Genomic DNA, 15,147 nt, shown 5'->3' with positions numbered 1-15,147 from the left:
AATCTCAAACTCTTGGGCTTAAGCAATTCTCTTGCCTCAGCCTCCTGAGTAGCTGAGACTACAGGCACCCGCCACAATGCCTGGCTATTTTTAGAGAAGAGGTCTCACTCTGGCTCAGGCTGGTCTCAAACCTGTGAGCTCAGGCAATCCACCCACTTCAGCCTCCCAGAGTGCTAGTATTACAGGCGTGAGCCACTGTGCCCAACCCACCCCCATCACTTCTTGACAGGAAAGGGTTAAGAGGGACAGAGTCTAAAAATAAAAAATAAAAATAAGGAGAAATCAGGGAAGTTTTCTGTGAGTAGGCAACACTGGAGGTGAAGGAGTGGAGGGAGGGAGCTATGCAAATACCTAGTGGAGGTGGAGTGGGAAGAACTCCAGGGAAAGGGAATGGCAAGTACAAAGACCCCGAGGTAGGAACGTGCCTTCTATGTTCAAGAAACAGCAGGGAGGTCTGTGTAGCTGCAACAGAGTGAGCAAGAGGGAGATAGAGACAGAAGAGGTGGGGGCGATGGTGGGGCTGGTTGTGGAATACGTCCACAGAGGGGATGGAATGGGAGCATGAGAGGACTGAAGGAAGAGGTGAGACAGAATCATAGGGCTACCTGCCTGATAGGCCATGGCTCCTATTTCCAGAGCTTACCCACCTGAGACCCACCATTCTTCCTGACATGCAGCTGCATTGACCCTGACCAGGAAGGAAGCAAAATCTCAGCACCACGGACAGAACCTCTACCCAACCTTGCAGGCTCTGTCCCTGGTTTGATGATGAGGACAGGCCGAGAATGGCAGGAGAAGTTTCTGGTCCTGCTGCAGAGGTTTCTGGTGGCAGCCCTGGGCTTGACCTCACTCCCACTCCAGGATGGATGAACTTAGGTGGAGAAGCCTATACTTGCTTATTCAAAAACCTTCTCAATATGCCCTGTGGGTCTCACAGCATCTCATCAACTGGACCAAAAAAGAGCTCTGGTTTAGAATGTAAGCCAAAACATGATCATCCTCTCTACTCAAAGCCCCCTCATGGTTCCCCCTGATGCTCTAGTTAAAGCCATTCTTTCCCCAATGCCTCAGGACCTTTGCATTTGCTGGCATCTCCACCTGGAACGTTCTTCCTTTGAATATGTACATAAATCACTCCCTGACCTCCTACAAGCCTTTTCTCAATTGTACCTTCCCAGTTAAGCCTGTTTGACCACCACATTTAAAAGTGGAAAAAACAAAACAAAACAAAACTGGCCTGCCCAACATCCCTTGGTAAAATTTTTTTCACATATACTTATCATCTTCTCATACACTGCTTAAATTCCTCACTATGCCAGTGGCCATTATTTATCTCCATCACTAGAATATCAGCTCCACCACAACAGAGACTTTGTTGTCTGTTCACTGTGGGGTCTGGAGTCCCCATGACTAGAACAGGCCCTGGTACACAACAAATGTTTGCTATATGAATGAACTAATCACTTTAGGATGCCAATAAACTAAGGACTGACACTCCCCAGCCACTTACTTCCCTGCTCCTTACTCCCAGGTCAAGTTCTTCATGCTGTTAGCTATATTCCCCTGTGAATTCAGTCTATGGCAAGTGTCCTATCAAGAAATGAAGACATAATTCTAAGAAGTGAAAGAAAGGAGAATTTGTGTACATGAGGGATTTGCCAAATGTCTGCATCTCTTATCACTACAGAATGTTCTAATTCATCCCACATTGATAAGCACCAACTTTGTGTTAGGTTCTCTCCTAGAAGCAGTGATAAAACAGGCAAAGACCTAAACCACAGGAAGCTGACATTCTAGTATGAAGAAATGCTACAAGATAATATGTAACAGGCTTGGTACCCATAGCACAGTGGTTACGGTGTCAGGCACATACACTAAGGCTGGTGGGTCCGAACCTGGCCTGGACCAGCTAAACAACAATGGCAACTGCAACAACAACAAAAATAGCCAGGCATTGTGGCGGGCACCTGTAGTCCCAGCTACTTGGGAGGCTGAGGCAAGAGAATCAGTTAAGCCCAAGAGTTTGAGGTTGCTGTGAGCTGGGACACCATGGCACTCTATTGAGGGCGACATAGTGAGACTCTGTCTCAAAAAAAAAAAAAAAGATAATATATAACACTGGAAATGATGTTATTTGAAGAGAAACAAAAACAGATAAAAGTTAAAATTTGAAAGGGAAGATGATCAGGGAAAGCCTGTCTGAGTAGGTGATCTTTGACCAAAGACCTAGGAGAGTGACAAAAATGAGCCAAAGGAGCTGGATATGGTAGCTTATGTCTGTAATCCCAGCATTTGGGGGGGTTAAGGTGGGAGGATTTCTTTAAGTCAGGAGTTCGAGACCAGCCTGGGGAAACATAGCAAGACCATACCATTAGAAAGAAAAGAAAAGAAAAGAAAGAAGGAAGGAGGGTTTGGGGGAGCTGACTGCTATAGGCATGGGAACAGCAAGAGCAAAGGACTTGAGGTGGAGCTGTTTTCAGCACACTCCCCTGTATGTAACTGTGTTGGGCCATATGATGTGAGAGTCACTACTGGGTGTTTGTACATCTGCAGTGTTGTAATGTGAGGTAAACCATAGGTTATGTATCTGCTGGAGGGATGCTGAGGTGGTGTGTTTGACCATGCAGTGTAATGGTGTGCCTCACTGCGTGTCTGTGTGTGCATGTGGTGGCAATGACAGCTATATCCCAGTGTGTTCTGGTGTGTGCTGTGCAAGAGTAGGGATCTATGGGTGTGAATGTGGGACAGAGTGTGTATGGGATGCTTTTGTCAGAGTAGGGTAGGGCAATGGAGATTCTGGGAAGTTCTCTGTGTTGATAGAGATTCTGGAACTGGAATACACGAAGAGATGCCATAGCATGGGTGTGTGTGTAGAGAGGTGTGGGGGTGCCCAGCTGTGTGAGTGGGTGTGCTGGGGATGTTGTGAAGCTGTTTTCTGATGCCAGAGAGAGAGAGAGAGAGAGAGAGAGAGAAAGCTCAGGAAATCTCAGTTCTGCCCTGCTTCTGAGTCTCCAGGCAACAGCACCACTTTGAAGTTACCAGGAGACAAGGTTGCCAGGGCAACACAGGCATGTGTTGCCGGGCGAAGTCTGGGTGAGGACAGCCAGCCAGGGATTCTGATCACTCACGCATTGTTCCTCCCTCACTCCCAGTTCTCCATCAATCCCACTTCCTTCATTCACTGATTTAAGGGACATATATTTGAGAAACTGCAACATACTAGGCACTGTTCTGGGTGCAATAGACAAACGTGAGAAAGACAAGTAAGGTTCTTGCTGTGTCTCTTTCAGTCTTCCAGACCTTGTCTCTTTGTTTCTCTTATTTCTTTCTGTGGCCTGTGGTTCTGCCTTCCTCTATACCAGCAAGATCCAAGAAGCCCCCAAGCCAACGAGGAAGTAAAGTTGCTCTCAGAGACGGCAATTGGTAAGCACTTAGCTCAGCTGACACCAGCAAATCCACACACGGACACATGCCCATCACTCTATTTCACAAGTGCCCCATTTTGCAGGTGTGCTAAAGTGAGATACGAGACTTTAAAGTATTGTCAATGGTTTGGGCCTGCTCCCTTCCAAATCTCAACCTTCATATTTTTTTGATTAGCTCACAAAAACAGTGTTTGTGCCGCTTTTGCCAGCAGCAGCTTCCCTCAACGCTGGGAACGTCTCATCCACCTTAAACGCCTCGGTTTCCTCCTGGCTCAGACCAGCGGCTGTAAGCCTTTGCTCATTCGCCAGAGGAAAAGCTAGCCAATCTAATTTTGATGGACAGATCCAGGGACCAATGAAGAAATTAAATGTATTGTAACCAATGAGGCCTCCCCTCCGGCGGGATTAAGGCAAGAAATGCGCCACCGATTGGACGGACAGAGATATACGTTGCTAATGGCGGAGACGCTGAGGCGGGTGCTAAGTCGCGGTAGCGCGGCCTGTTCTGGAGAGGAGAACGCGGCTGATGTAGGACCGCCTTTGTTACTGCTTGGCGCTCCGGGCTCTGGAAAAACAGCGCTGCTCTTCGCAGCGGCCCTGGAGGCGGCGGGGGAGGGCCGAGGCCCAGTCGTCTTTCTGACCCGTACGCCTCTTCAAAGACTCCCCTGTGGTACCCGAGCTGCGCTCGACCCGATGCGACTCCAGGTAACGACGGAGCGGGAGCAGAGGCGTACCAGCCAGTGCTGGGGCGGTTCGCGGATTGAGTGACAGGCAAGCAGACCAATGGTAGGGACGGGGGCAGAGCGCACCTGATGCGGCAGAATCAGGAATGCGTGAGGGGTGGGCCCAGGTGGAGTTTAGATAAGATTGAGATGGCGAAATTAGGTAAAGGCAGTGCGGGTGGAGTTGGGGCGAACGAGAGTTGCAGCTAACTAAGCTTGAGTCTAGTCTATACCGGGGATGGGATCAGAATGGGAGAAGGTTTTGCGAGGAAACATTACTCCTGAGATTTGACAAAAGAACCATGACTTCCCCTCAGTACCTGGTAGTGAGTAGTACTGATAAGAGGGGTGAATATAAGAATATTTGACCGCTCTGTGCTGCATCATCCTGGAACCAGCTGCCTGGGGAGTGAGAATATCGTCCAGGAAATTATGCAAAGAAACAGGATTGCCATTGCGGTGAGTTTGGCTTTTTGTGCAGACTCTGGCCCAGCTCTTCTTTTCCTCCTTCTAGAAGATCCGCTTCCAGTATCCACCCTCAACCCGAGAACTTTTCCGGTTCCTGTGCTCGGCCCATGAGTCCTCAGGGCCAGCCCCCTCCCTTCTGCTTCTGGACGGCCTGGAGGAGTACCTAGCAGAAGATACGGGGCCTGACGAATCCTCCTACCTGGCTGCCCTGCTTCTGGACACAGCTGCCCACTTCAGTGACCGGATTGGGCCTGACCGGGACTGTGGCCTCGCGGTGGCCTTCCAGACTCAGGAGGAGCCTGATAGTGGGGATTCCCTGCATCTGGCACTTCTGCAGCGGTATTTTCCTGCCAGGTGCTGGCTACAGCCAGATGCATCAGATCCAGGAGAGCACCGCATTCGGGCCTGCCTGGAGCCAGGCGGCCTGGGCCCCAGGACAGAGTGGTGGGTGACTTTTCCACCACGTGGAGAGATGACAGTCACCCCCTGGCACACACGGGCTGGTGACCCCAGCTCAGACAAAGGTTCAAGATCTGAAGGGCACCCCTGAGCTTTGGTGTGTGACAACTTTTACATGCCTTAGTTTCTCGTGGCTGGAATATTTACCTCAGAGACATGTACAAATTCAAAGACCTAAAGAATGTAAAGTGCTTTTTCTTATTAAAACACAGTGCTACCATGTATATATAATGCCCAGTGAACGTGTTTTGTTATTTTAAACTTAGTTTCATGATAAATGTAATCTTCTAAGACTTCTCTTTCTCCTCAACATTGTTACAAAGATTCAGCCACATTTTTTCCATTCATTCCTTTTCCCTTATTGCTTATTCCATGAATGATTATACCCCAATTTATTCATCAGATTAACTTACTTAACTGCTGTGAACATTCTTGCACACATGTCCTGGTACATGTGTGTTTTTAGGGCATATACCTAGAAGTAGAACTGGGGAGAATAAGGCATGCATATATTCAGCTTTCTTAGGTTATGCCAAACTTTTGCTGGGAGGAGTGGAGACAGGGTCTTCCTCTGTCCCCCAAGCTGCAGTGCAGTGACCTGTTAATAGCCTTGAACTCATGAGCTTGGATAATCCTCCTGCCTTAGCATCTCAAGTATCTGGGATTACAGGTGTGCACTACTATACCTGGCTAATTTTATTTTTAGTTTTTTGTAGAGATAGGATCTTGCTATGTTGTCTTGAACTTGTGACCTTAAGTAATCCTCTGGTATTGGCCTCTAAAGTGCTGAGATTACAGGCATAAGCCACACATCTGTCCATATGCCATACTTTTTCAAAGTAGTTTAAACTAGAATTCTCACTGAGTCACTTGATGACACTTAGTGTCATCAGAGTGTTTTCTTAAAACATGATCTGGGCTTGGCGCCTGTGGCTCAAGTGGCTAAGGTGCCAGCCACATACACATAAGGTGGCGGGTTCAAATCTAGACTGGCCCGCCAAACAACAATGACAGCTGCAACCAAAAAATAGCTGGGCGTTGTGGCGGGTGCTTGTGGTCCCAGCTATGTGGGAGGCTGAGGCAGGAGACTGGCTTGAGCCCAGGAGTTGGAGGTTGCTGTGAGCTGTGATGCCATGGTACTCTACCCAGGGGCACAGCTTGAGGCTCTGTCTAAAAAAAAAAAATACATGATCTGAATCAGAATAATACCCTATGAACTGTTATTAGTGGCATAGAATAGCTAGAGACTCTCTAGCTTTCTTTTCCCTGGGTGTACAAGTAAACTACATTTCCTGGGCTCTCATGATTCTATGGGATCGTGTAACTATTTATGACCAATGAAATTTGAGAAAAAGTGATTTAAATACCATTTCTAGGCTAAATCCCTAAAATGGCCTGTGGAATATTCATTTTCTCTTTGCTTGTTGACTGGCAGAATATAGAAGTTTCATCTAAAGGAAGATATAGCTACATACTGGAAGAATCTGGATCTCTGATTCATCCCAGAGATGGGTGCCCATCTGTTTGACTTGAGATGAGAGAGAAACTACTTAATGTCTTTTTTTTTTTTTTTTTGAGACAGAGCCTCAAGCTGTCCCCCTGGGTAGAGTGCCATGGCATTACAGCTCACAGCAACCTCCAACTCCTGGGCTCAAGCGAGTCTCTTGCCTCCGCCTCCCAAGTAGCTGGGACCACAGGCGCCCGCCACAACGCCCGGCTATTTTTTGGTTGCAGCCGTCATTGTTGTTTGGCGGGTCCGGGCTGGGGATTCGAACCCGCCACCTTAGGTGTACGTGGCTGGCGCCTTAGCCGGTTGAGCTATAGGCGCTGAGCCTACTTAATGTCTTAAGCCATTAACATTTAGGGTTATTTGTTCTGGCAGCTACTGTAACTTACACTGATTATTTAACTTTATTACTGATTAGTATTCAGATTGCCAGGTCTAAAATTTCAGACTGAGCTCAGTGACTTTAACTGCTGTCCTATGGCCTAGGCCCAGGGAAAGGTGGAGCTAAAAGGGTGTTTATAGAAGTAATGGTAGAAAAACTTACATATACCTGTGTGTATATATATATATATTTTTCTTTTCTTTAGAAACTATACATATTTACAAATACTGCAAGTTTGTGATTACCTGAACAGGGCCCTAGCCCTGAAGGAGGACTTGCTGTCATGTTCAGTAAGTCTTGAGCTTGCACTGGCACTTGGGGTCATATTTAATATCCAAGTGTCTGCATGCTGGTGTCCTAAGAGCAGATCACATAGCTAGGGTGTGGAGCCTCAGGGGCTGAAACAAGGCTGTTCTCATAAGGGTTAGAGCAGGGGCCATCTGATGAGTCCCCTTGTGCTCCCTGGGAGCTCCCTGAGCTGTAGTCAGTTGAGATGCCAGAGTCAGACACCACAAGGTACAGGTACTTTAGGTGGGGTGGGGTGGGGGGCAGCTCAGAGGGCAGTGCCTGAGGGCGCAAAAGCTGAGAGCTAGGGTCCACGATGGTATACTCAAAGCTAGCAGCCGAGGCCCCTTCAGGGTTGGGCTTTAAGGCTAAGGCAGATGAGCAGGAGGATGCTTCTGAGCCTTCTTCCATGGCTACTATGTCCACACTGGCACCAGGGCCTGGGAGGTCTTCACTGGGTGGGCTCTGAGGCAGCAGCCACTTGTCCAGCACCAGGTAGGTGTCGTGGGCATGCTTACTGCCCACATGCTTCAGCAGGGGCCCCTCATCATCTGCCCCTGGCTCCACTGCCTGTGTCACCCCCCAGGAGCACTCAGAGAGGATTTCCAAGGGGGCAGGTGGATCCTCTGTAAAGGGCGTGCAGGGACTCCACCACACGCAGCCATCATTCTGATACAGCCACAGCTGAAGAAACAGCACCAGCCTGCTCAGAGGCCTGGGGTTTGGCCACAAGAAGCAGGGCAGCCCCAGGCCCTAAGGGGACAACCAGGCCACATACCTGGAAGTTACCCTTGTGGGTGGTGAAGAGGCCCTCAAACTCACTTTCGGGGCTTGGGATACCAGGCCAGAACTTCTGCTTCAGAGCCCTGTTGAAGCCAATAGATACAGGTACATAGACATGAGTCACTGAACACGTACCCATACCCCCTTAGCACCCAGTCACAGCAGCCCAGGAACTCCTGGTCCCTGAGATCACAACAGAGGAAGAAGGGTGCATCAAGGCTGGGCAGTAGGTGCTTGGTCTGAAACATCAGCAAGGCCCCATAGAAGGGTAATTGGAACAGGGTTTTGAAGGCTGCATAGGAATTCAATATATTCTGACTCATACTCCCTCTAAGCCTTGCCTATGCTTTGTCTGTAGATCCGTGATGTCAGCTCTCTCATCACTCCTTTCTATGATTTCCCCAAGGCATTCAGAATAAAATCCAAACTCTGCTCCAAAACCCTGCAGAATGCCCTGTCATCTCCATCACTTTATAATCTGCCACTCTGTGCAACACACTGCTCTAGCTGTGTGACTCTAGCAATATGACTCTAGCAATATGACTTTTCTTGCTTGAATGTTCCAAATTCATTCCCCCCTCAGGGCCTTTGCACTTGCTATTTCTTTTCACTTTTCATATGACTGCTTCCTTCTAACCTTCAGGTTTCTGTTCTGATGTCACTTCCTTCCAGGGAACTTCCCTGACCTTCTGGTCCTGTCCCCATCCCCTGTTTGTTTTTGTGATATCACTTATCACAATATGTAATCAAATATTTTCTGGTTCCTTGCTTGTTGACTTAACTATGAGATCTACAAGGTCAGGGACTTGTGGTCAGGGTCTGGCTTGTTCTTCACTTCCTTTCCAGTGCCTAGCACATACTTGGCACTCAATGTATTTTCCAAGCAAGTAAATGAATAGCGTCATTAGAAACAACTAGAAGATTGCTTAGTGGACAAGGGAGGAAGGGCATTCCAGGAAGAAGGAACAATAGGTGCAGAGGCTTTGGGGTGTGAAACAAATAGTGTGTACTTGGAAATACAGCTACCGCCAAATGGCTGATCAGATCATAAGGTGTCTGAGGAACTTAACAAAAGATGTAAGGCAGTATTCAGGGGCTTCACTCTTTCCATTAAATCCATCTGGTTGATTTTACAAAGTTGATGACATTGGGTAAAGGAACTACCCAAGAAACCCCAAAAGTGGCAACTGCTAATGTAGAAGGAAAACCAAGTGAACGACCCCAAGAGCTGAAAATTTTAACAGGAGTCTGGGTCTGTTCTGGCATGCATCCCTGCCCAGCCATTGACTCTTCACTGTGTGACCTTGAGCAAGTGCTGGTCCCTCTCTGAACCTAAATTTCCATGGTAAAAGAGGGTCATCCGTGGGGAGGAGTCTGAGACAGGTGCCCAATAGGGGGCTCACCGGTGGTGTGAGCGCAGGGTGAGCACGGCCAGCAGCAGCAGGATGAGCGCGAGGATGAGCGAGAGCGTCAGGATGAGGGGGTCCAGGTCTGGGAGACCGGGAGTTGATCAGGGCGGTAGGTTTGCCCAGTCTTTCTCCCCTGCTCCTCCTGCACCCTGCCTGGGACCTCACCACTAGCTGTCAGCAGCGACGCAGGCTCTGACCAGGCGCTCCAGAAGCCTCCGAATGTCGGTTCGGCCATGCGCGCACGGACAGCGAAGGTATAGCGTGTCTGGCCCCGCAGGTTGCTCAACACGCATTCAGTGCGGCCTTCCAGAATCTCCACCTAGGAGCAGGACCCAGTTAAGGGCGGGGACAGAGGCGGGGCGGAGTAAGTAGAGACTAACACTTGAGGGCGGGCTCTGCCAGGACAAAGCCAATCAGGGAGAGGAAGAACAAGGGGAAGGCCAAAACGTTGCACTGAGACCAAAGAGAATAGGGGCTTGGTTAGTGAAGTCTCAGGGTCCATCAGGGCAAAAATCCCAGGTAGCAGGTGGCCGGACCTGGACTATTTAAACGCCGGACCAGGGCACACAGGAGCCAGATCCTGGAGGGTGAGAGGGGATGGGGCTCCGGCAGATTGCGGAGGCGTTGGGAAAGAGGCTTTGTGGATCGGCTTGGAGATGCCTTGGGCATCAGAACAATGGGACAAGGTGGTATGGGCCGTCAGGGGCGGCATCTCGAGAGGCCAGGCCATGGGGACTAAGTTGCAGTCAGTGGAGTTTAAAAGACTAGGCGGGAAGAACAGGCCTCACCCTCTGAGCAACCCCCGCGCCTTTGCCAGCGGAGACGTCCACCTCGTAGCGGATGTGGGTTGTCATAGGTGCTCCAGGCGGCGGGAGCCAGCGCAGCACCACGTGGCCGCCCTCGTCTCCCAGCCTCGCTAGCAGTCCCACGGGGGCGTCCAGGAGCACTGCCGAGGTGAAGGGAGGTTGGTCAGGTGGGCGAAGACTGAGACTCCCTACCATGACCACTCTCCAATTCCCCACGTGCTTACCCACTTCATTGACGTGGATGGTACGGCGATAGCGCGGAGTGACCGAGGAGGCTGCTGTGACCAGCAACTCTAGGGGCACGAAGCTGGACGTGTCTGCCGTAGGCAGCGAGCACCAGAAGCGCACCATGCCACCAGCCGTGGGCGCCTGGTGCAGGTGACACGGCTTCCACGGCTCACCTCTGTGTGCCCAGGGACCCGGGAAGGAAGGGAGCAAGTTGGGAGGGGAAACCCGGGAGAGTTCGCTTTGCCTGGATCCTGGGGCTTTAGATACTACCACGAGGGGGCATCCCAGTCCCGACGTAGTGATGCCTCAGCCTCTATTTGGAAGGGTTGTTATCCCAGCCTTGAAGTTTGGATCACGTTCCAGTGGTGATCAAGGGAATGTAGCAGCCCCGGCCAATAGTGGGCGTGTCAGTCCTGGCCCGGTAGGCTTCCTACCGGTGACCACGACTGCACTCGTTGTCCGGCCTCAAGCACTGGGCGACATCCGGGACTATGACCCTCGGGAAGTTGTACCCCGCCCGCCCACTCCACACGTGGGGGGTGCCTGTCCCGTCAGACTTACTCGACCTGGTAGGAGAAACTGTAGTTGTTGGGGCCCACCCCAGCGCTTGCAACTTCCTCCCAGAAACACACCAAGTCCTCCAAGCGCTCGGTGAAGCACAGAAGCTCTTCGGGCCTGCGGGCAGCCAGCAAGGCCGCTGGGGAGGAGGACAAAGAGAGAGGGTCGAGGCCGAGCCCTTCCTCTGGCCACAGCCCCTTCCCCCCCGCCTCCGGCTGTCTGTGCGGACTCGATAAGAAAAAGCACAGCTCCGCCCTCTCCCCACCCCCCAGATGGGCCCCTTGAGAGGTCACAGAGGTGATATCCCCCAACTTCCAAGGGCAGATTGCTCGCAGTATTGTCCCCACCCCCGCATGCACACACACACTCCCATCCCGCGGCGGGCTGAGTTGGGCGCAGCCCTCAAGACCTCGGAGTCAGGGTGCTAGCCCCGCCCCAGCCCTGGACATGCACTCCCAGGGGTGTGCGCAGAGGAGGCGTGGACCCTATCTGCCCTAGCAGGCTCCCAGCCACCCGATAGCGCCAACCGTGTTCCCCTTCCTCGACAGAGCGGAGCAAGGGATCTGGGGCCCGCATACAAACCGTGTTTACAAGTCACTTGATGCCCGACCCCTCTGACTGGGACCCTGGCTTTATCCTCTCTCCCCCATTGGCGGGTCTGCTGGGTCCCCTCTCCTCAGGGACATGAGCCCCATGAGCCCTTTAGTAGGTCCCAGACCCTCTGAAAGGATTAAAAGAGGAACCTTAAGTCCCTCTCTAGCTTCTCCACGAGGAGATTTAGACCCCAGCATACCCGCCTGCTTGGCCCCCAAGATCCAGTCCGGAGGTTCAGGACCGGGTACGGTCCCCAGGATCCCGGCTGGGAGTTCAGGCCCCAAGCATTGCCCTTCAGTCCTCAGTGTGGGGGTCCACACAGAGCTGCATCCTTACCTTTGCTCCCAAACTTAGGGTCTGGGAGGTTGGGTGGGGGTGCCCAGGCGGCCCCAGCCAGCAAGAGACAGAGGGAGCCAATCCGGGGCCAGAGAGGCGTCCAGAGGTGGTCCATGAAACAGCCCCCGCCGCTAGGGGCCCAGGGCTCGTGCCCCTCCGTCCCTGCCCTTGGCACAGTCCACAGCTGGGTCAGCAGCTGCCTCCGCCGGACACAGCTGACCTGACCCTTCCCGACCAGGCGCCTCCGAGTGGCAGCTCCCTCCAGTGGGCGGGGCCGGTACTCAGCTTGGGCAGAGATAAGCGCTTGGCGGGAGGGAGCAAGGGACTTTCTGGGCCTAGAGGACACTTGGTGGGGGAGGAGGGAAGCGAGAACATCCCCAGTTCTGCCGTCAGACACATTCTTTTGTTATGTGACCCTGGACAGGTGATTTACCTTATCTGACCTTCAACCTTCTCATCTGTAAAAATCTAGCCTGGTGCGTAACAAATATTCCAAAAACATGTATGTAAACTACTGATATTATCATGCTGATCAGCATCACTTCCCACTCTGGAAATAAGTAAATAATCCTTGTAACGGTTGTGTTTGCACAGTGCAATGGCCAGGCTGCCGTACAGAATGTACAATAGAGTCCTGTGTTTGTATAAATTACTCATCCTGGAGTATAAATTTCATTTATTAATTTTTGAAACAAAATTTGTATATTACTTGTATTTTTATACTCTTGGTATTTTATTTTATTTTATTAATACAAGGAGCATGAAGTTCTTTTCATAATCCAGAAAGTAATTATGAAAAAAAACCCCACAAAAATGGCCTGGCAGGCTCCGAGCCTGTAGCTCAAGCAGCTAAGGGGCCAGCCACATACACCAGAGCTGGCAGGTTAGAATCCAGTAGGGGCCTGCCAAACAACTACAACCAAAAAATGGCCAGGCATCGTGGCAGGTGCCTATAGTCCCAGCTACTTGGGAGGCTGAGGCAAGAGAATCATTTAAGCCCGGGAGTTGGAGGTTGCTTGTGAGCTGTAATCCCACAGCACTCTACCCAGGGTGACAGCTTGAGGCTCTGTCTCAAAAAAAAAAAAAAAAAGCTAGGCACAATGGCTCACACCTGTAACTCTAGCACTGTGAAAGGCAGAGGCGGGAGGATTGCTCCAGCTCGGGAGTTCAGATCCTCAGCAAGAGCTAGACCCTGTCTCTATCAAAAATAGAAAAATTAGCCAGGTGCTGTGGCTGGTGGCTGTAGTCCCAGCTAATGGTGAGGCTGAGGCAGGAGGATCTCTAGAACCCAGGAGTTTGAGGTTGCTATGAGCTGCACTGATGCATGCAGTCTAGTTTGAGCATCAGAGAGACTCTATCTCAAACAAAAAAGAAAGTGAAATTATTCCCTTGGGCTAAGCTCATCAAACTATGGCAGTCACCTGCACCTTGTATGTGTCCTAGGGGAGGAGGTAGATTGCTCTTTGGGCTTGCCTTTGGACTGTGTGTTCCTGAGTGGAGCAGAGCCATGCCTCACCAAGAGAGGACTTAGCCCTCACCTAAGAGAGGGTTCTCTCTTAGGGCTTTTAGTTATTTTGTTTTTGGTCATTGTTTTCTATTTTGATAAAAGATGAACATGGCACACAGACACAGAACAAACAAGACTGATTTATGCTTCATAACTTTGGTCATTTGGTCATTGTTTTCATCCACAGCTGTCAGCTTTGATGTCTCCGACAGTTATAGGATTTCTCTGGGGAAAGATCTGAGCCCCAATGACCCAGTCCCTTCTATATTTATGAGATGGAGTTCTCCACCATGGCTTCTACTGTGAATAGAAGGTTTCCAGTTGAATAGCTCCTCACCCCATGGTGATATAAGCCAGGTCCCAAGCTGCCCATGGGGTCTGTGTTCTGGAGTGAGGAGAAGGCTGCCTCAGGTTGGGGAGAGAGATGGGGTGTGCCTTCTCCCATCTTTCTGCCGCAGTATGAAGTCTCCAGGGGCAGATGGACTCATTGCATAGAAGACATTGGCATTGTCAGGGATCAGGAGTTCTGGTCAGAGATGGAGAGATGGTGATAAGACTGCCCAATTTTGTGTCCTCTTCTATTATTCATCCTAAGGCCTGAAAAGCCTTGGGTCCCTCTTTGGCCAGTGCTGAGCAAACCTCATTCTCTTCCCTTAGGGAATATGAACACCTCCCCACTTGAAGGCTGTACAGTGTCATGTTTTTCCCCACCATAAGCGTAGACAACCTTCTACCATTCCCCTACTCCATGGAGTCTAGACAACCTGTACTACAAGTTTGGATTAACTCAGGCCATCCACCCCAGACAACTTCCTGCCCACCCCACTCCTCCTCCACAACCATTTCCCAGCCATGCTTATGCTGCTCTCACCATGAATTTGGACCACTTCCCACTTCCAGCCTGCACAAACTTGTGCCCCTCACACTTGACACTGGAACAGCCTCAAGAATTCTTACTTAATGTCCATGCCCTTCAGTATGAACAACAATCAACCTCTTTGTGTGTGTGTGTGTGTGTGACAGAGTTTCACTTGAGTAAAGTGCTGTAGCATCACAGCTCACAGCAACCTCAAACTCCTGGGCTCAAGCAATTCACTTCCTCAGCCTCCCTAGTAAATGAGACTACAGGCATCTGACACAATGCCAGCTATTTTTAGAGATGGGATCTCACTCTTGCTCAGGCTGGTCTCGAACCCATAAGCTCAGGCAATCCACCCACCTCAGCTTCCCAGAGTGCTAGGATTACAGGCATGATGCACCATGCCCATGCCCAGCCCAACAATGGACTTCTTGCTTCTATCAAAGACTGGAAAACCTCATGCTGCCTTATCCTAAGTTTAATGTCATTTGATCCTCTCCCAGCTCAAGTTCAAGTAACCTCAGGGTTATCATGGAGAGCCTGGACAAATTCCTCATAAATCCCAGCCCAGACCCCCTTTAGTCTCTTACCCCACTCAGGCTGACCCTGAACAACCTCATGAGCTTATAAACTTAAGGTCAGACAGTCTTCTATGCTCCCTTCTCTCATTTGATCCTGCATAATCTCATTGCACCATAAATCCTAGTAAGACAACTTTCAGTGACTCTGTCACACTGAGCCAGGATAACCGGCTGGCCCTACATAACTGAGCCACAGATATTTTAAGGCCTCTTATCTCCACTTTACATCTTTTTTTTT

General features: G+C 50.4%; 3 protein-coding genes across 3 annotated transcripts in view; 1 reads left to right on the top strand and 2 right to left on the bottom strand.

The window, feature by feature from the left end:
- The first annotated feature begins 3,881 nt into the window (after positions 1-3,881).
- SWSAP1 (SWIM-type zinc finger 7 associated protein 1) lies at positions 3,882-5,280 on the top strand. Its single transcript, XM_003798029.3, has 2 exons — positions 3,882-4,130; positions 4,662-5,280. The coding sequence occupies exons 1-2, from the start codon at positions 3,882-3,884 to the stop codon at positions 5,163-5,165; spliced, it is 753 nt and encodes a 250-aa protein (XP_003798077.2). The 3' UTR covers positions 5,166-5,280.
- Positions 5,281-7,213: 1,933 nt separating this feature from the next.
- EPOR (erythropoietin receptor) lies at positions 7,214-12,201 on the bottom strand. The gene is made up of 8 exons (XM_003797941.2): positions 11,963-12,201; positions 11,036-11,171; positions 10,471-10,649; positions 10,229-10,386; positions 9,606-9,759; positions 9,435-9,522; positions 8,027-8,114; positions 7,214-7,932 (listed from the first exon to the last, which is right to left on the bottom strand). Exons 1-8 carry the CDS (start codon positions 12,075-12,077, stop codon positions 7,321-7,323), a joined length of 1,530 nt encoding a protein of 509 aa, XP_003797989.1. The 5' UTR covers positions 12,078-12,201; the 3' UTR covers positions 7,214-7,320.
- A 1,675-nt stretch (positions 12,202-13,876) lies between these two features.
- RGL3 (ral guanine nucleotide dissociation stimulator like 3) overlaps positions 13,877-15,147 on the bottom strand; it is a 15,593-nt gene continuing 14,322 nt past the window's right edge. Inside the window, exon 18 of the mRNA XM_003798028.1 lies at positions 13,877-13,995. Coding sequence (XP_003798076.1) covers positions 13,877-13,995 — 119 coding nt within the window. The remainder of the gene's footprint in view (positions 13,996-15,147) is intronic.

This window comes from Otolemur garnettii, unplaced genomic scaffold (genome assembly GCF_000181295.1).
Source record: "Otolemur garnettii isolate 467f Iridium unplaced genomic scaffold, OtoGar3 scaffold00127, whole genome shotgun sequence".
In the NCBI taxonomy this organism is placed as follows: domain Eukaryota; kingdom Metazoa; phylum Chordata; class Mammalia; order Primates; family Galagidae; genus Otolemur; species Otolemur garnettii.
This window is presented reverse-complemented; position numbering and strand designations above follow the sequence as displayed.